This window comes from Glycine soja, chromosome 1 (genome assembly GCF_004193775.1).
Source record: "Glycine soja cultivar W05 chromosome 1, ASM419377v2, whole genome shotgun sequence".
Taxonomy (NCBI): Eukaryota; Viridiplantae; Streptophyta; class Magnoliopsida; order Fabales; family Fabaceae; genus Glycine; species Glycine soja.
The window spans coordinates 50,185,523-50,206,050 of NC_041002.1; the positions used below are offsets into that span (position 1 = coordinate 50,185,523).

The 20,528-nt window shown below is 31.8% G+C and overlaps 2 protein-coding genes across 3 annotated transcripts; one reads left to right on the plus strand and one right to left on the minus strand.

Moving 5' to 3' along the window:
• Nucleotides 1-4,542: 4,542 nt before the first annotated feature.
• LOC114419175 lies at nt 4,543-10,736 on the minus strand. Of its 2 annotated transcripts, none has more exons than XM_028384829.1 (6): nt 10,419-10,736; nt 9,407-9,612; nt 8,723-8,799; nt 6,470-8,185; nt 6,184-6,352; nt 4,543-5,510 (listed from the first exon to the last, which is right to left on the minus strand). In XM_028384829.1, exons 2-6 carry the CDS (start codon nt 9,486-9,488, stop codon nt 4,879-4,881), a joined length of 2,676 nt encoding a protein of 891 aa, XP_028240630.1. In that variant the 5' UTR covers nt 9,489-9,612; nt 10,419-10,736; the 3' UTR covers nt 4,543-4,878. The 2 variants fall into 2 exon arrangements, with proteins under 2 accessions (XP_028240630.1, XP_028240624.1); XM_028384823.1 differs by having other exon boundaries at nt 10,052-10,736.
• Nucleotides 10,737-18,417: 7,681 nt separating this feature from the next.
• Nucleotides 18,418-19,841, plus strand: LOC114405585. The gene is made up of 2 exons (XM_028368051.1): nt 18,418-19,243; nt 19,324-19,841. Exons 1-2 carry the CDS (start codon nt 19,115-19,117, stop codon nt 19,621-19,623), a joined length of 429 nt encoding a protein of 142 aa, XP_028223852.1. The 5' UTR covers nt 18,418-19,114; the 3' UTR covers nt 19,624-19,841.
• The last annotated feature ends 687 nt before the right edge of the window (nt 19,842-20,528 follow it).

Genomic DNA, 20,528 nt, shown 5'->3' on the forward strand with positions numbered 1-20,528 from the left:
GGGAAAAGTTTAAAGATCATAAGAACAGATGGTGGAGGGGAGTTCACTTCTGGAGAATTCGAGAACTTCTGCAGAGATAATGGCATAATCCATGAGATCACAACTCCATATACACCTCAGCATAATGATGTTGCAGAAAGAAGAAATAGAACCATTATGAATATGGTTAAAAGCATGATAAAAGGCATAAATCTTTCACTAAGTTTCTGGGCTGAAGCAGTGGAGACAGCTACCTATATACTAAATCGATGTCCAACTCAGAACTCAGTTTCACTAGTACCAGAGAAGGTTTGGTCAGGTAGAAAACCATCAGCTTAAGATCTCAGGGTCTTTGGAACCTTATGCTACACTCATGTTCCAGATCAGAAAAGAAGAAAGCTAGATGATAAGAGTGAAGCCATGATTTTTATTGGCTATCACCCTACAGGCTCATACAAACTCTACAATCCCAAGAAAAAGAAAGTAATCTACAGTAGATATGTACAATTTGATGAATTAAAATACTGGAAGGATAAAGACAACCAGAAGGAGCAAGCAACTGTCAGTGCGCATGTGCCTATGGAGAATTCAGTTAGACATTAAGATGAAGCTATACCACATGGAGAAGGTAATGCTGAACAAAACATAGAACAAATAAGATCAGGAAGAATGAGGAGAATGCCTACAAGACTCAAAGATTACCACATGTTCCCTAACAGTGCAATCACAATTGAGGGTGAGTTTGTGAATATAGCCTTGATGGCTGCTAAATAACCAGTAAAATTTCAGGATGTCGTTAAAGAGAAAGTGGGTCAGATGCCATGAATGAAGAAATAAGAGCCATAGAAAGGAATAAAACCTGGGATTTAGTCACTTTACCAATTGGGAAGACTCCTATAGCGGTCAAGTGGGTTTATAAAACCAAACTGAAGCTTGATGACAGCATAGCCAAGCACAAAGCTAGGCTAGTAGTTAAAAGGTTCATGCAAAAGGAAGGAGAGGATTACTCAGAAATATTTGCACCAGTGGCTAGATTTGAGACTGTAAGGTTACTAGTAAGCTTGGCCAGTTGGAAGAATTAGAAAATTTGGCAATTAGATGTCAAATCTGCATTTCTTAATGGCCCTTTAGATGAAGAAGTTTATATTCAGCAACCCCTTGGATATGAAGTATAGGCAGTAAAGACAAGGTGTACAGACTTAGAAAGGCTTTGTATGGACTGAAACAGGCTCTAAGGGCTTGGAATAAAACAATAGATTCCTTTATACATGGTGAAGACTTTAAGAAATGTACTGTAGAGCATGGTATCTATGTGAAGGCAACTAAGGATGGTGGAGTCCTGCTAATATGCCTCTATGTGGATGATTTGCTGATTACAGGGAGTAATTCAATTGAGATAGAAAAGTTGAAGGACAATCTCAAATCTAAATTCGAGATGTCAGATTTAGGCTTGCTATCAGACCTCCTTGGTATTGAGTTTGCTGAAACTAAGGATGGAATAGTGATGCACCATAAGAAGTACATTAAAGAAGTATTGAAGAGGTTAAACATGGATCAATGTAATAAGGTAGATATTCCAATGGAAGGAAATCTGAAACTGAATATAGACGATCATGAAGCTTCAGTAGATGCCACATTGTTCAGGCAGCTAGTGGGATGCTTAAGATTCGTCTGCCACAGTAGACCAGAAATCTCATATGGAGTTGGTCTTGCCAGCAGATTCATGAGTAATCCAAAATAGTCTCATTTGGTAGCAGCAAAAAGAATCTTGAGATATCTCAAAGGAACACTTAATTATGGCATATTGTTTCCTCATCAGAAAGAAAAAGGTGAGCTATACCTCACAACTTATTCTGACTCAGACTGGTGTGGGGATAAAATGGAGAGAAGATCTACTTCTAGTTATGTGTTTCTACTTTGTGGTGCCCCAATTTCTTGGAGTTCAAAAAAGCAATATGTAGTTGCTTTGTCTACCTGTGAAGCTGAGTACATTTAAGCTTGTAGTGCTGCATGTCAAGCACTATGGATTCTGTCCCTTATTTCTGAATTAAATCTAAAGATTGATGACTTTGTGGAGCTGCAAGTGGAAAATAAGTCTGCTATTGAGTTAGCAAGGAATCCTGTGTCCCATGGCAGCACATTGAAACTAAGTTTCATTTCTTAAGGGTGAAACATTGTGGGACAGATTTGCAACTTGCTGATATTATGATAAAGGCGTGAAGGCTGATAGATTCAAGTTGCTGAGAAATATGTTAGGTGTGGTGCATATTTGATGTAATGTTATTGTTTGTATAGGAATTAAAGGGGAGTGCTAGAATAGTAATTCCTATTAGTGGTAGTTATTTCTTTGTTTTAGACACATGGGATACGCAGACTTTCTGGTATAAATAAAAGGCTTCTGAACGTGCGTATGGACATGTAACTTCATACCTTTCACAGAATAAACCTATTATTTCTTGCCTCCTCTCTCTTTTCCTTAACAAAAACAAGTGAATTATGAATCAATTGAGGTACTATGCAAGGAAATGTTAAAATTCTGTTCATAATCTACTATGTCACAAGATACATTAATTAATATTGTTTTACTTTAAATAACTTTGTACATATTATTAACTATTCATGGTATCGTTAATAACAAATTTTAGAATAATATTAACTATCAATTTTATCATTGTTTTAAATAATCTTAATTATGAGTGGATTATTAATGAGTTTTGCAACAAGAAATTTCAATACGGACAATATTTCAATAAAACAAGTTGAAAAGAACACACACTCAAGATAAAGCGTGAGACTTACCTTATGATATGCTATATTTGGAGAGTGAAGCAAACTGCGGATAAGAGAAAAGAATCAGGAATGTGGGGGCTCAACCACAACACAACACAAAGCTTTCTACAAAAGAATGTTTCGATAATGAACACAACACTGGAGAGAAACGATACGACCCAAATGTTTAATATTTTTTTATGTCTTGTAATTAGCATATTTATTAATTAATAAGAATTAAATAACGATTAAGTTACCAATGATTTAAAAAAAATACTGGCAAGTATTATTACACCAATGTTTTTAAATATAAACAATACAAATTAAAAATGATTTAATAAAAAAAATAATCTCATCAATTTATCCTGTTATAAAGTGTTTTGATATTAAAATCAAACTTTATAAATTTGAGTCCTTAATCTCGAAGAAAAACACCATTAAATCATTTTCTACGTTATGTAATAAAAGTGACACCATTAAATCATTTTCTACGTTATGTAATAAAAGTGACTAGTGTCTTTCACAAGTCACAACTCACACACAGATTTTGAGACCGACCCATTAAGCTTGTGAACTTTATGGATAACAAACCTCTTTTTTTTTTTTTTAAATTTGCATATTTGTATAATGTTTTTGAGTTTGGCCTATCATGCCTGCAAACCTATGGGGCTTTATCCGTGTACTCGTGGACTACTCATTTTAACCTGTCTAAGTCTAATGTGCAAGTATTGCTAATTTGTTAGGTTACGATCTTGATTTTTAACTTATGTTGTAAAGGTTAATTTATTATGCTTAAAATGTTGGATCATTTTATTGTGATAGATTTTAGCTTAAATAATAAAGTCAATTGTTTTCTTATAATTATATACATTTTTCACTTTTTCAAAAAATATTTTTTCAAATTACTATTTTAATCCACGAACCAATCCATTCATCTGCGAACTTTTGCGGGCCAAATACAAACTTGAACAAAAAGTCTATTTATTTCGTGGATCATACCTATCTGATCCTATCTAAAATGCAGATTATACGAATCATGCGTTAAACATGTTAGATCAGTTTAGATACCCATTTCTACTCAAAAGGAATTATATTGTAAAGAGAATATATGTAAAAAGAAAAAAAATTACATGCAAATGTATAATAAATTATGAATATAGTAGAAAATTAATCATTTATATTCTCATTAACCATTGAAAGTATTTATCTTACTCATTCACTTTAAAGGAGTCAAATCCGTTTAGACTTTAGATGACGATGACACCAATATGAAAGAAATGCTTACATGTGCTTGTGCTGTTCAGCGAAGGGTATCCAACAACCAATCTACCATTTGATTGTATTAGACATGTGCATGCTTGTGCGCCGCCTTTTCCAACGGCCAAAAATCTAAGGCCCCATAAAAAGCTTATGGATCAACTTAAATGACTTACTGATCAAGGGTATTTTCGTCATTTCACCTTAAGTGCTGGGTGCACCTGGCAACACCCTCTTGACATTTATGTCACGTGCACTAGAACATGAAATCATTCGCAAAATAGGGAATTTTCGGTCCATTATACAAATCCACTCCATGGATTTCCACATATGAAAGGTTTGCCGCATGAACATACAAAGAAGCATGCATTTTCAAGTTTGAACATCCACATAAGTCCATTTCAATGGAGCACGTTTTATCCAACACACAAATATAGGAGTGTTACATTTTTTTTAGCAAAGTCAAAGAATTGTTACAATCTTGTATCAAAACTGAATCAAATTTGACTTTCATTCATGATACATGGTAGAGGTAGATGCCTACATAATTGATTATTTATATTTGACTTTCGTAAGAATAACAACTTTAATACATCTCCCAAAGTTACAAAAAAATATTATTATAACTACAATCATCAATCCATTTTCTGGTTTGCAAAAAATAAACCTAGAAACTCATGCACTCATGTACAGTATGTATTACCGCAACTCAATGCCCCCTATATAACAAACACTCACACCAACTACTATATTTGTATATACACACAACAATATCAATTAGGTGGTTATCTTCCAATTTCAGTAATCATTTATAAGCCTTGCTCCTTGTGCAGAATTCTTTATTGTCACAATGATCGTGTAAAATGGTACTTCTTAGAACATATCCTTTGTGAGTTCTTCAACCAGATCATCAGTTATTAGACATTCTATATCTCTTTCCAAAATATTGATCTCATCATTTATTAATCCAGACCAAGGGATGGATCCTAGGTGTTGAGCCACCAAAGTATCAAGTGAATTAGTAGATATGTCAGATGGAGGATAAAAAGAAACACGGATAATGTCCCACACTAACTTCAACAGTTCCTTTCCAGAAGGTGGCAACATGGAAGGGTTGCTTAATTTCCTTCTGAATCTAGACAATGTCAAAGGAGGTCCAAGAACAACTGGAAGTGCCTCATTTAACAAATCAAGCAAAACTTTGTGGTCTAGCTTACTCTCATTCTGATCCTTGATACAGCTTTCATCATTTTCCTTGACCAATTTCTTGTGAGATTCTTCCACTTCTTCATAAACAGAGTTGCCAATAGGCTTTGCAAATGTGTCCCCTCTTAATAAAGATTTATCCCATGAACCGAAGTACAGACCAGAAGCAACAAGTAGATCTCTTATGTAAGATTCTGCTGGATTCTCTAATTGGTCTAATTCAGACTCAGCAGGCTCCTGTTTCATAGTCAAGTCCTCAAGACCATCAGATTCAAGTTGATTGAGTTGTCTCCTTAGCTCTGTCACATCAACAATAAAATTATCCTTTTTTGTCAACATCATTTCATGCATGGAACACTTTTCTGATCTTTCATACATTCTAAACAGCATCACAAAATCAAATCAAAACAAGGTTGATCCCTCTGAAATCTGAATTTGTCTATAATATCCACAATATTCAAATCAAATCCCATAACATTAGCAAAGTCTTTCACTGAGCTAATTGCTGGCATACCGAATCAAAGATTCTGCACTATTATTGTTAACCTCGATTTGTAATTATACCAAGTTACCAACTTAACACATACCCAGTTTTTAAAAATTTGGGTTTTGTAAGATATATCAAGAAGATCCAGATATAGCAACTCATGTAAAAGGTGGAGAATGAAAGAAAATGTTGGAAAAAAAAAATAAAACCCAAGTTAGATATACATGGTTGCAATAACAGAAATTATATAGCCCTTGAAGCAATTTATCCCAGGATGGAATTCTGAAGTGAATTTAGCTTAAAAACCAACCTCTAATCTTGCAAGCTAGTACACTATCCATTTGAAGAAAAGAATAAAAGATTGTTCATTTATATAACTTCATATTGCACATGCAGTAAAACCATAATAAACTACCTTTTCATGAATCAAGTCTATGATATCATTGTTCAATGCATTAAAGTTAGAATTATAACATACAGCATACCATTCAAACCAGAGCTGATATCCCTGAAAACCTGGGGCACAACATTATCGTCTCTTGAAGACACGTCAGGAGTTGATATTGGACTTAAATATTCAGTTTGCCTCCAAATGTCTTCATGAGCACTGCTGTACACAGAAGCAGGACTAGGAGGTACCTCAGTGGAGTTCTCCTAAAGAGCACATGACAGAAAATCTGGTGATTAGATAACAACTATATATGAAATAAAATAAAATAAAATAACAAAGGTCATCATTGAGAACCGTAAAAAAATATATGAAAAACTTACATGCCTCTCACCACAGTTCATGAGAACTGTTGGTCCACTTGTGGCATCTCTCACAAAGGGACCAAATTCGTTACCATGTGATTCTACCATTGATTGAACCCTTCTGCCAAAAAGCCTCCCTCTTAAAGCAAGATTATATCTAAAATTGGAGACTCTTTCTTTAATATTAAATCTATCATTTTTCCGTTTCTTGACATCAACAGACATAGTTTCAACAGCTTCAAGCTTCCTCCGAATCTGAGCACCAGTTAAAATATGGCGGTCCTCTAGAAGAAGCTTACCAAATGATGTTCCTGAATGTGATACAGGAGCAGACAAGGATCTTACAAGGTTTCTTGGTGATAACTCCTTGTGGAGAAATATATTCTCATCAAGTTCATGCCTGAAAGATCCTGTTTGTATTGATGTGTCCTCTTTGGAAATTTCCCAGTTACTTGCATACTTCTTAATATTCTCCGCTGGCTTTAGTCTAGCTTTATGGTTGTCTAATGCAAGTGACATTGATTTTCCCTCAGGAATGTCAGCATGTGCTTCCCTTCTCACAACATTTCTTAGCCTCTTGGACAAGAACCTCCTGGTATCTCTGCTGAAAAATTCTGGGGAGCTTGGTCCATTGAACTGCATTTCACTTTTGTATGATCCTGTTGATTCTGAGTGGAGTAAAGTTGTGTCAGTATCTCTAGTCACACTTTCTCTGACTTGCTTTACTATGTGACGGGCTATTAGTTTAGGATCAGATGGCTTTTCATTGTAAGGTGTCTCAATTCCACTCCCTCGAACCACAGAACCTTTTTTGACAATTTTACCTTGCAGTTCACATTTCAAACGCTCTTTCACCTCTTCAAGAAAATCTTCTATACTATTTCTTCCTTGTATAGTTCCCGACGAAATAGTCCAATTCTCTTCATGGTTGCGAATGCTATCAGGACCAGGCTTCAAGATAACTATCCTAGTGGGAGAAGAAGACATGTCTAATTTGTTGCAAGATTTCATCAGTAAGGACTCCTCAAAGTCTCTACTTAGTGTTCTGCTCCTTGGAGGAAATGTTCTCCTTTGCATAGCTGGGATTAGGTCCATCATGTTACCATGATATTCTGAACCATAACTGTCAGGTGGCATTTTGAATGAATGGCTGTCAAGATCTGCAAGTTTCCGTGCTGCTGCTCTTTGTAAAACTGAATCATTATGCATCACCTTTTCCTTGTTCAGGTTTTCTTGAGCAAGCAATTGTCTAGGAGCACTGCCAATTTCAACAACCTTTGAACACTCCAGAAACCTTGCTGCTTGATATGCTTCAAACTCTTTCTTGAATTTTTGGAGTTCCTCTTCCTGAGGATGTTCTCGCGGCCTTGGTTCTCCAAAACTCCGGTTCCATCCATCATCTTCATCACCTATGTCTTTATATAATGAATCAAAATCCATCTGGCTAGAAGAATTAAAGTTGGAAGAACCCCAACTAACTGAAACCCTTCGATTCACTCCATTGACTGATGACCTCTTCCCCATGTTTTCACTTATTTTTTTGTCTGATGGAACAACATATTTAGTGTCTAATGGCATTGTATCTATCCCCATCAACCTTGCCACAAGGCTTGGCGCATTTTGTCTGGTGCTTGATTGTTTGGATAGCTCCTCATTGATCAGTTTTTTCATTGAACCCACGTTTGAATAGCGGTTATTCTCAGACCTGCCCTTTTCTTCTACTTGATAATTGTACTGAAAATTCAAATCAGAGTACAAGTTAAGAATGAGAAGAGAGATTGTGAGATATTAAATAAATAAAGCTAATTTTGCTGCTATTGATAGGAGTGGGAAATGCAACATTATGAGTTTACTGTCAACACATTTGATTAAAAAGTACGTATGAAAACATGAGAAGAGTAGTATAACAAAATCAGAACCGTGCTCAACATTTTGCAATCAGTGAATTTAAACAAAGGGAAAATCAATCAAATCCATGAAACTATCAATTTTGGAAATGACAAAATGTTTATACTTAGTTGAAGAGAAGAATGACACAACTCACAGAGGCTTGATAGTTATCCACTAAACTACAATTAATGGAGTTTTAACTTTAAACCAAAACTCCAGCCATGACTGAACCTATACATGAGCTCCACTCTCCCACAACTTTTAGGGGTCATTCTCAAAATTCCAAATTGTAAAGGTCATTGTTAACAAGAACACAGGAATAGAGGCAGGAAATATGATGGTGTTTTAGACCCTTAACAAGACATGAGAAGAGAAACATACTGGTAATTTTCCTTCTGGACAGTAGTTCTTAGGTGTTTGTACTTGCAGATCTAGACTATTGCGAGGAGCTTCCAGGCCTACATGACACAATTTAATAATAATATTAGCCACAACATTCTAAAATAAAGGCAGAACATTCGAGACTTCATGGATATTGAGAAAAATGAGGGGAAAACCCTGAATTTCAGCAACATATCTCCAAATTTATAACAAAGTAATCAGCCTATTCAATTAGATTTCTTCTTAAGTGAAATTTTCCAACAAATATATAAGATGCTCCCCAAGACCGGAAAGAACAGGCAATGCCTATCAAAATAGGCGATACACAAGATAGGCCACAAGCTTTGATATCACATTAGATTCCATCTTAAAACCAATTGGTGTCAACTGAAATCACCCAATAGATATATAACCTGCATGCATGATAGGAAATGAGACAGGCGATATGGGACTTCCAGCAGTTTCATCATATCAATAACATTTCTAATATTGTAAAATACAAATTTGGCAGGCGAATTAGCTATTAGCATTCTTCCGTGGCAGGAGTGAACCATAAGAAATTAGTGCACCATTAAGCTTCCAAATAATGTGTCTTCCCTTGGCAGAATATGCCGGGACATAAACCTAAGAAGGTTTTTTGTAGCATAAGTGAAGTTTTTCTTAAATATGTAAAACAAAACCTACCACCATGATGTCTCTTACGAGCAAGGACTTTCTTGGCCATCCTCCCTTGATTGAATTCAAAAAAGTGTAATAAGCCTCCCATACAGACAGAGGGCCTACTAAAAGACTCTCATGTCCTCAATTTCATCTTCCATGTCTCATTCCATTAAACTTCCACTGGTTTTGTCTTCCGATTATTATGATAATATCCCTGTGTAGTTTGTTCCCTACAATGCCAAGTCATCATCAGGTATCAGTTAAAGAAAATTCAGAAGTCTACGGTACAAACATCAAAGATCCCAACATCTTAAAATTTAACCAAAAAATAAACATAAGACTGATATGAATTGCATTTAAAACCAAAAAAGGAAAAGGACATATAAAATAGAAACAAATCTATATATGGAAAAAAAAAATGCAGATGTATACTAATGAGGAGGATTCAGAATTTTGAAAACCAGTCAACCAATCTTGATTCACATCAGAACACATAAGTCTCCATGCCAATTCAGATGCTATGAGCACACAAATTCAACAACTGCACTTTTGCATTTAGAATGATGGATGACCTTTAGGCCTTATAAATAGCAATTGTATCCTTTGTAGAGCAAAATTAGCATGAAAGTCAAAACCAAACAATTAAAACAATTTAGTATTGGGGAATACCTGAAGACCAATATCTTCCAATGTCGCATAAAACAATGAATTATTTTAAGAGTGATATGAAAAGGTCAAGTCAGCAAAATGTGTAAACTGCTTTCATGGTGATCCAAAAGAGAGAGAAGCTTTCAGGTGGTACAAAGTACAAACATCCCCAATAACTCAAAACAGTCTCATCTTCATAATTCACTCATGAAAAGCCAATCAGAGAAACCCAATAGAAGGTTTTGAGAAAATGCATGAACCCCACAACTCTGAACAATAAACATTGTTGTGCTAAACAAATCATTCACTGCCTCAATTTCCAACCTTTTCCAAGCAACACAAACACATCAACGCACGGATGAGAAAAACACAGAACTAATCAATATACCGGTGAATGGTGAGAAGATTCAGAACATAGAACGTGTGAAGAGGCAAAACGTCAAGTGTGAATCAATGAAAAGGAGAAGATGGGTGTGGTTGAAAAGCAGGAAAGTATCAAACTTGGTGAAAAGATTGAACTGGGTGGAAAGGAAAAGGTAGAAAAATTGAAAGCGAGATGAATGGTGTGTAGTGAGGAAGAGGGCGAGAGATTAAAAGTTTTGTGAAGAATGATTATGACAGAAGGAAAAGGCTACGAGGTTCATTGCCGGAAATTCAATAATAATAATAAGTGAGCCAAACCAGAGTGAATCTCTCTCTGCTCTTTTTTCTTTACTCGCTCATCATGTTATTCTTTTATTTGTTTTGTTTTAAAAAAAAAATAATTGACAATTCTTTTAGTATTTCTTCTTCATAAGAATCATAGCTACTATAACTATACTACACATAGCCCCATAGGCTTTGTCTTCACAATTTTTTTTTTCATTCCTAGTAATGATTTCTTTGAAAATATAATATAGGAATATTATTTTTAGGAATTTCAACAAAAATTGTTTGGTTATATTTTTAATATTTTTAGAAATATTTTTTAAAATTCAAAATAATTTAAATAAAAGATACATAAAAAAGAAATTGATGATTGTTCACTATTTTAGCCTCTTACGAAATATTTTCTCTCATTCTCATGGGAATATCTCATCCCAGTCCATTCGTATGGGAATAAACGTGTGAAAATATATGATAAAATGAAAGTTATTACATTTTAGGAATCAATAATACCCGAAAATAAAATTTGAAAACTTGTAACAAATAGGAGTATAATATTCACATATTATATTTTCAAGAATAATTTTTTAATCCGTAAAACAAAAACATTCTTATAAGTTAATATTGTTTCTTGATTTCTTTTCCTTTTTCCATTGAATATCAATATCTCTATTGAATATTAAATATAAATTAATAAATACAAAATACAAAATTAAAATAGTAGAGATCAAGTATTAGAGGTGTCAAGCTACTGTTAATTGGTGTTTTGTTTGATAAAACTGCTTTTTTGAACAAGGGTTCCCTCTGTCCTTTATGTTCAAATGAGGCTGAGTCAAATGATCATTTGTTCTTTTCTTGCAGAAATTCAAATGAGGCTGAGTCAAATGATCATTTGTTCTTTTCTAGCAGAAAATCTCTCCCAGTTTGGGCTTGATTTGGCTCCTTTCCACAGGCGTTTCACTTTTTTGCAGCGCATTACTAACTCTTTAATTAAGGGTAGATCCACAACATGTGTTCAAGGAAAATTTCGTTGTCTGACTATAGCAATTACAATTTACTGCATTTGACTGTCTAGGAACAAACTAATTTTTGAAGATTATCAATTTTCTGTAATAGAGGTTATTAGGAAGATTAAGTTTCTTATGTATAGACAAACGCATATGTTGTATTTGTTTTAACATCTTAATATAGACTTTCTTGTATTAGGAAGATTTTTTATTGTCTGTAGCTGCGGGGTATGTCTCGTTTATTATTGTATTATTTTAGATTTAATATAATTTATATTTTTCCCAAAAAAAAAAAAGTTTGCAAAAAACAAAAAACAATAAAATAAAAAGAAGACCAAATTTATAGAGAAGAAATCAAATTACTTTAGAGTAACTATTGATATTGATTTTATTGAAATCTCATACATCCTAACCATTGAATACCAAGTTGTTAATTTTCACGAAGTTCAACAGGAAAAGAAAATAATCCATAACAACAACTCACAGAAATAACTTGAATAAAGACAGGGATCACGGACAAAAAATGTAGTAACTTATGAGAATCTTTCCTTTTATTTTCAATTTTCAACTTTTGACGTATTACCGTTTTGAAATTGAAAGATAGTAAGAAAATAATTCTCAAAGTTTCTCCACTAATAAGATGTGACATGTTGTTGTGATGTCGGAAAATAAAGTTTACCACATATATAAGCTTGAGAAATATTGATAAAATAAATATGCTTCAGAAATAAGTAAAAAAAAAATACATGCTTGAGAAATACGTTAAAGATTATTCATTTCAATGATAGGACAAAATCTTACTTGTGACACCTTACCGGACCAAATTATGAAATTTATAATAATTTTTATCTTGAAAGATGTATTTGTTTATGTATATAACTATATTGAGTATTATTTTGCAATAAAAACAATTAATGAAATACATTTGGTTTATTTTAAACGTATTTTTAAGACGCATGTACGTAAGAAAAAAAAATAGTTGCATTAGTACGTGAAAGGACAGAATAAATATTGACATTATTAAACAATAGATTAACTGACATAGTACAAATTAATTATTGATGCAATTAGTTAGTGCACGCAACGAAAGTAACAGAACAGCTCAGAGATGACAGAGATAGAGAGGCATTGGCAGTGGCTTTTTCTTTTTCATTCCCTCAGGATTTTCGATTCTTTTATTTGTCCTTTTCTTTTCTCACTGTCTCATCTCCACTACTCTAATCTGAATTCACAAAAATTATAAAAATGATTTTACACCTTAAACTAATACTGTCATTATTTGTAACATCTGATTACATAATTCATAAAAATTTTAAAAATAATTTAGTTAATAATAATAAATTTATTTTAAATATTTTTTTAAAATATTATTATTATTACTTATGTTTTTTTCCTCTTCTAAATACATGTTAATACAATTTATTTCTTATTTAATTAAAGATATTTTTAATCTAAAAATAATTAATACGTAAAATAATATGATTGAATCTTATATAAAAGAATAAATAAATTTTAAAAGTTTATTCTTATATGCACGAACGATATAATTGTATTGTATGATTTTTACCTATAATTTTTTGTTTGTTTGAATGTTTCCATTATTTTCTTCGAACCTCCGTCCTGCATGTGCAAGTGTGACCCTTTTGTTCTGCATGCTTCATTTCGTTGGGAAACTTTTACGACAAATCTCAAGTTGAGACTTTACTTTCTTACTCTTTTTTTTTTTTTACTGAGAAAATGACATGATTGAGTTAATAAATTTAATGCTGTCAACAGGTTTCAAACTATTGAATCTTGAGATGGTAACACGCTTAATGGTTATTATTATTGTAAAAAAGTTTTTGGCATCATTTGTTCTAATCATACTTCAATCTTATTATTGACTTCTGTTGTTTCGAATATAAAAAAAGTACATTTTTGAAATGGACTGAAACTGAAGAATCGTTAATTAAGAAATAATAATTTGTTACATACTTATATGAAATAATGCTCCCTTGTTAATTTTATCTATTAAACATCTAATTTGGTAATTTCTTATATATTTTTCTTCTTATATTATCTTTAACTTTTTAAAATGTATATCACATTAATTTTTTGTATAAATTTCGATCATACTTACATGTGTTATGCATGTGTTGGGGTGTTAGAAGAATTCATTTATCCATGATTCATCTGGTTCATTTTTTGTAAAACTCAATCCAATTCATTAAGTTGTTCTTAAAAAAAATACTTGAATTAGATTGAATGAATTATATAATTAAATAGATGAAAGATAATCCATCCATTTAATTCTCAAATCCAATATATAATCTAATTAACACTTTATGAATTAAAATCAATTGAACATGTTTTTTAATTTATTAAATATTATCTTATATATTAATTTTATGATTTACTTAAAATAATTTAAACTTTGAAAATAACTATTTATTTTTTAAAATTATCTCTTTTTTGTACAGATTTTTGAAATTATCTTAAAATATCAATAAAACAAATGATCATTTCTTTAAAGTGAATTAAACAAAAAAAGTTATAAAAAAATTGGTTTTAAAAAATATTTTTGTGAGTAAATGAGATAAATTATTTTAAAATAATATTAACAAACTTTATTTTTAAAAATAAGATGGATTGAATATTTATCCATAAAATAATGTTATTAGACAGGTTAGATGGATTTTATTAAATGAGTAATGGACATATTACATTTTTTTAATGAATTTTTAAAGGACCATAAATGAGTTAATGGATCGTTTTCAATCTATCTATTATAATTTGAATTAAAAATTATTCAAAATACTGTATATTGCCTTAAAATAATAGTCAACCTATGTTATCTTATATATACTAAGAAAAAATAATAGATAAATAAAAAGAGTAATAATTTTACAAAAACAATCTTATATTATATTAATTTATTTATAGATCTCGTTATCAATTATTAATATTATAAAATATATATATATATATATATATATATATATATATATATAAAAGTGAAAAAATGTAATATATATTATTACATTAAAAAATTAAAATAATAATTATTTTAGGATAAATTTTTTTCTCTTACAACAATTATGATGTGGAATGAATAAAATATTTGTTTCACTGATTAGTAACATGCGTAGTGCTTAGGTTTTTAATAGATGATTTAGTTATTGATAACTTTGATACAGTTTGCAATGATTTAATTAAGAGTCAGTAAACTTATAAATATTATAAATACGGATTTGACTTTTTTATTGTTCTTTTTCAAGTTGTTTCTGTCCATTTAATGCAACTCCATAAAAATCATAAAAACGATATGATTTTAAAGAGACAACGGGAAAAAAAACCAAATTTCATAAATACATTGATCAATTGACTATGTCATTAATTAGATCTTTGCTTTGACTCTGAGGTACTTCAATAGTACACTAATCGATAAATTTAAGGCATTAATAACAACAACAATATAAAAAATGCATCATCAAAATTATTTAATGATCCTTAACATATACATAGTGGATATTTAATGATCCTTAGCCTTTGTAAAGTTACACTGAATAAAAAAACTCCATTTATTAATATAGTAAGTCTTTAGTAAATTTGAGATGTCAATTAATACTGGAATGCATCATCACCATAACTAACATTTTTTTTACTATATCAATCCATTGTCATGAACATTAATGGTGAACAAGTTTTTATTTATTTATTTATTTGAACGGATGGTGGATAGGTTAAGTTTGAAGTAGTAGTAACTTTTTAAGAACACTCTTTTCCCCTTCATTTTTTCTTATTCCCTTCCGTCTCTAATCCCTCACTATCCCTCCAGGGAGAGCCACTTAATAACCATATTATTATGGTAGCTCTTAATTCATCTTATTTCCATATACATAAACTAAAGAGTCAAAACTACTAAAACTCAAACGTGTACCCAATTTGTTTTAATTTCATGGATCTTATTAAGAACACCGGTTAAGTAATAAGGAATTAAAAGATGATTTGTTTTTATTATTAAGAATCACACAGGAGTGCATGCGCGCATTTTAAAATCATTGGGGAGAGTATTTTTCACATTCCAATAAAAAAAAAAATTCTTTTTACTTTTTTAACCATCTGCCTAATTTTATTAATCCAAACAATATAATCGTTCACTAAAAATTTACATGTATGTTTTTCCTCTGCATTTGTTTGTTCTCAGTTTCCACTTCTATTTGTTTAAGTTGTAGTTCATGGCAAAAGGAAATTCTATCAAAAGGTATAAAAAATTATTTCCTTACATGATGTGATTACTCATATTACTTGTCATTTTCTCAACATAGAAATCAAATGAAATGACTAAACTTGTCATTTTATTTAATTTAGAAATAAAAGGAAAAGGACCAAACCATATATGCTTTTGGAAGAATAGGATGGATATGCTCGAAATCTTTGAGATTAAAGTGAACACGGCTTATGATTAATTAAAGAGAATAAAATGAAAATTACACAAAAATTTGTTACCAAAATTTAAAAAAAAAATCACCTAATACCTTCCTCGTAAATTATGTGCACTATCCCTCCAGATGCATTGTTAAAAAAAAATAAAAATAAAAACCCTCCACAAACAGATAAATACACGCTTGAGAATTAAAGATAATGCATAGACGTTTTTAGAAGTTGAATATACATTACGTAAATGAGGGTTTGTATACTTTCCCGAATTTCAACCGTTTAGTTTTTTTTTTTTGGTGTGTGATGCATGAATTAATTTATGTACCTTTTAAAATATATAAATTGCATACAAATAAATATTTTAAAATTGTAGTATTATTTAATTTTGCTAATTATTAATTAGTAATAGAAGACAACTTTATGTCGTTTTTAACGTGCTAAGAGATCTTTTCAGACAAAGTCGAAGCCTAAAAAGTTGGCAACCACTCCTTGTTCTCCCAAGTCACAAGGGGGGCCATATACAAAGCCTTTCTTGTTGCATGGAATATAAAGTATTAGAATTTAATTAGGTTAGGCTATCATTTTAGAAAGAAAAAAAAAAGTGTTAAAGCCGTATGTTTAATAATATATAAAAATGTGTGCAAACACGGTCAATATTAGATATATTTCATTATTAAAATGATAATTATTCCCACACTTAAAAGTAATGAGACTAATCTTTCAGGAAAAAAAATATCAATCAAAGAGAAACTTTTCTCTTCACATGTGGGGTTCTATTCACATGGTTAGGGATAAAAACCTCTACATATAGTTAAAGAGGATCCAAACTACTTGTTCCTTGTGTTACACACATTGTGGATAGATATAATTTATCCAAATAAAATTTTTTAGATATAATTTACCCGGGAGTCAAAATGCTTACTATATTATATTGCAGGAAAAAGAAAAGCTTCCTATATCACTTGATATGATCGATTAAGTAATCAACAGGATGATATCTCAATTATTACTTCTGCAACTTCATTGACAAGCGGCGCATGACAAGGAATTAAACATTTGTATTTAATACACTATTCAAAATTGCAAACTATTGAGATGGAAGCTTACAGAAGATGTACACCTTATAAGTTTTACTGCACTTATTTAATAAACGAATTATCCATTTTTCTATCTCCCTATGTTTTATTAGTATATACTAATAATTTCACAATTAGGTGAATTGATTGCTTTTTGTCTATTTAAAATTTATCAACTAAGTATTGTTTTGTATTTCATTATTTATGCCAAAATCTATTCTATTTATTTTCGTATAAAACTTAAGAGTAGCACCTTAAATGTTTTTTCTAGTGTTTTTAAACTAAAATTAGAGTTTCACTAAGTAACTCGCACAATAAAGACAAAATAAAAATTGAACACTTTACCAAAGTAAAACTCTAATTTTAATTAAAAAAAATTGTTATATAAATACTTATAATAATACAGTTCAGTTTTATTCCCCCAAAAAAACTAGGTATTGCACAAGAGACTAGTGTCTCACCACAACTATGCATGGATAAGTAAAAAACTTGGATAATTAGAAATAGAGGAAGAGGGAGTTAAGGTAACAATTTTTATTTTTGATTGTTTTTTTTTTTTGTTCTCAAAATTTACTTTAATTGCGAAAGCTAAAAACTTTTCAAGGAAAAGACCTCCATGGCCATGGGCCACATGTGGCCCAAAGTGGGTAAATTCTCTCGTAAAATAAAGCTTTATTATATGCTAAAGGGAGGAACATGGTTCCTTGGGAGGGATTCCCCATGAAAAAGGCAAAATAAAAGGGAGCCCAATTTGTTACAACTCAGAGAGGGTAATGGCGCCAATAGGACCTAGGTTGTAAAGGGTCTCTTTTTATTGTAATTATATTATATTTGAGAGAGTCGCTCATGTGCATGAGAGTGAGAACCCTGAAGTTGTGATGAGATGACACATTGGTGAGAGTGATGAGTCATCACCATCAATCATTATTTGGCTTTCAATTGGGGACCATAGGATTTATTCTATATAGCCAACTTTAACCACTCTCACGTGGTTCCATAACAGCTCCACTCTACTTTTTCCTCTTAACTGGGGCATACCCTTTCTCCTATGTTTTGGGGTCTTTCGAATGAACATACTGGAGTTGGTAATTGCTATCAGTGATGCTTTGGGATTGGGACGGGCTTTCATTGTCGTTTGGGTGCTTTCCCTGGCCCATTTGTAGGTCCGTCAATATTCCTTCATTATTATGCTGCTTGGTTCAAATTTCAATTAATCCAATTGTGTCTGATTGACGGCTCATACTAGGTACATCCAACATTATTGTTGGTGCACCCAATATTTAAAAAAAAAAAGCCAGAAATGCTCCTTCTTCTATCTTCTTCTTTAAAAAGGTGGGTGCACAGTGCTTTTCGCTGTGAAACTTTTTTTTCTTCCATTTCTCTCTTCCGTGTGATTTTTTCTTGCAATAGGTGAGCTTCGGTGAAAGTGAAGGGGCTGGTCGGTGTTTAATGTTGTGGTGATTGGTTCGACGTCGGCGACAAACGAGCTACACATTTCTGCTGGGTGTGCGTGAGTGAGGTGGTCTGTAAATCATATGGATCAACTTAATCCGTAAGACTGATACGAATCAAGTTGATCCGTATGTTGATATTAAACGTACGGATCAAGTTGATCCGTATAAGCCTTATGGATCAACTTGATCCATAAGCTTATACGGATTTTGAATTTGTAACATTTATTTAAGTTTAATTTTTTTAATTATTACTTTGTTTATATTGTCATTTTAAAAAATAATTTAATTGTTTATACGTGTAGAATGATATAGGGTTTTTGCATTTTACTAATTATGAGTTATTGTGACTGACAGTAAAAGATTAGATGTATTATATGTATTGTGCAGTTACTAATCATGAGTTATTATGTAGAGTTTTGTATTATATGTATAGTGCGGTTAAGTGTTGTATGTCTGTGTTGAAATTTTTGATTTATTATTAAGATGAACGAAGATCAATGGATGTATGACACTATAATGTCTGGAGAAGTTGATATGGATGATCAAAATGAACAAGAATGTGGTGTGAATAAACCACAAGTTGATTGTTCGGATGCGTTCAATACTTCTCAGGTAATAATGTTCATTATCGTGAGTGATTTAATAAAATGAATGTGTTGTAGAAAACTAAAGTTGTCTGGGTTGCGTTGTAGGTGTTTGACAACCGAGATGATATTTTGCAGTGGGCTCGATCTGTTGCTCATGAAAACGGATTTGTGGCGGTCATTATAAGGTCTAACACAAACACTAGTAGTAGAGGAAAGACTTTGTTTGTATTAATTGACTGTGAAAAAAGTGGTGAGTATAGGTGTAGGAATAAAGAATTTGTTAGAAGAAATACTGAGACTATGAAATGTGGGTGTCCCTTCAAGTTTCGTGGCAAACTAGTGGTTGAAAGGCAAGGTTGGATGATGAAGTTGATGTGTGGGATTCATAATCATGAACATACCTGAAGTTGGTAATTGTTATCAGTAATGCTTTGGGATTGGGACTAGCTTTCATTGTCGTTTGGGTGCTTTCCCTGGCCCATTTGTAGGTCCATCAATATTCCTTCATTATTATGCTGCTTGGTTCAAATTTCAGCTAGCCCAATTGTGTCTAATTGACTTGTATAAACTTGGACTCTATAACCAATTATAAATATAAGTAGTTGGGCTTTTGGCCTTTTTTAGCTTTTTGTGCAATACTTTTTTATACTAAGCCCATTTTTTGTTGTTGAAATTAAGAAGCCCAAGGGTAATACTAATACACCTCCTATTTATTTTTGGGTATTAGGTATCCTCGATTAGAGGTAGGAGATTTGTTTAAGAGATTGGTCTCTCCTGACTAACATATACTCTTCCATATACATAAGCCTAGAGATCAAATCATTGAAAATATACTTTAAAAACATAATTATCTATCAATTATATCAGGTCATATTGATATATAACTTTTTTTATAAAAAAAAATCACCCATTCCGAAATGTATTTTCTAATTCTTACAAACTCGATGAGTGGATCCGAATAACAAAAGCTATATTCCATTGGATGAGATCAATCACACTAAATCACATGACTTACTTGGTGTGTACAAATGTGATATCACACCAATGCACATCACGAAAACCATTTCTCTTCTTTATATTAGATGACACATGATTCATTGATTATCTTATCATCTTATCTGCTGTCACCGTATTATGGACATGTTTTAATCTCTATTTAATATTAAAATCCCCTTCCTATCTCAGCGGGGGTTGGTGGGAAGGTGCACTGGTTCATATGTATAATGATACAATTTATCTACTTCTTAACACTATAATTTGTAGTAAGTAGGTGTAATTTTGTTAGTCTAACATTATGAATGTTATAAATT

Excerpts from the sequence above, each read along its gene's own strand:
- LOC114419175 (XM_028384829.1), bottom strand. The coding sequence starts at position 9,488 with ATGGGAGGCTTATTACACTTTTTTGAATTCAATCAAGGGAGGATGGCC. Across the intron at positions 8,186-8,722 it reads GTCCAGAAGGAAAATTACCA|TACAATTATCAAGTAGAAGA; the intron begins GTATGTTTCTCT and ends TTGAATTTTCAG. Across the intron at positions 5,511-6,183 it reads TATCAGCTCTGGTTTGAATG|AGCTAAGGAGACAACTCAAT; the intron begins GTATGCTGTATG and ends TTGATGTGACAG.
- LOC114405585 (XM_028368051.1), top strand. The coding sequence starts at position 19,115 with ATGAACGAAGATCAATGGATGTATGACACTATAATGTCTGGAGAAGTT. Across the intron at positions 19,244-19,323 it reads ATGCGTTCAATACTTCTCAG|GTGTTTGACAACCGAGATGA; the intron begins GTAATAATGTTC and ends GTTGCGTTGTAG.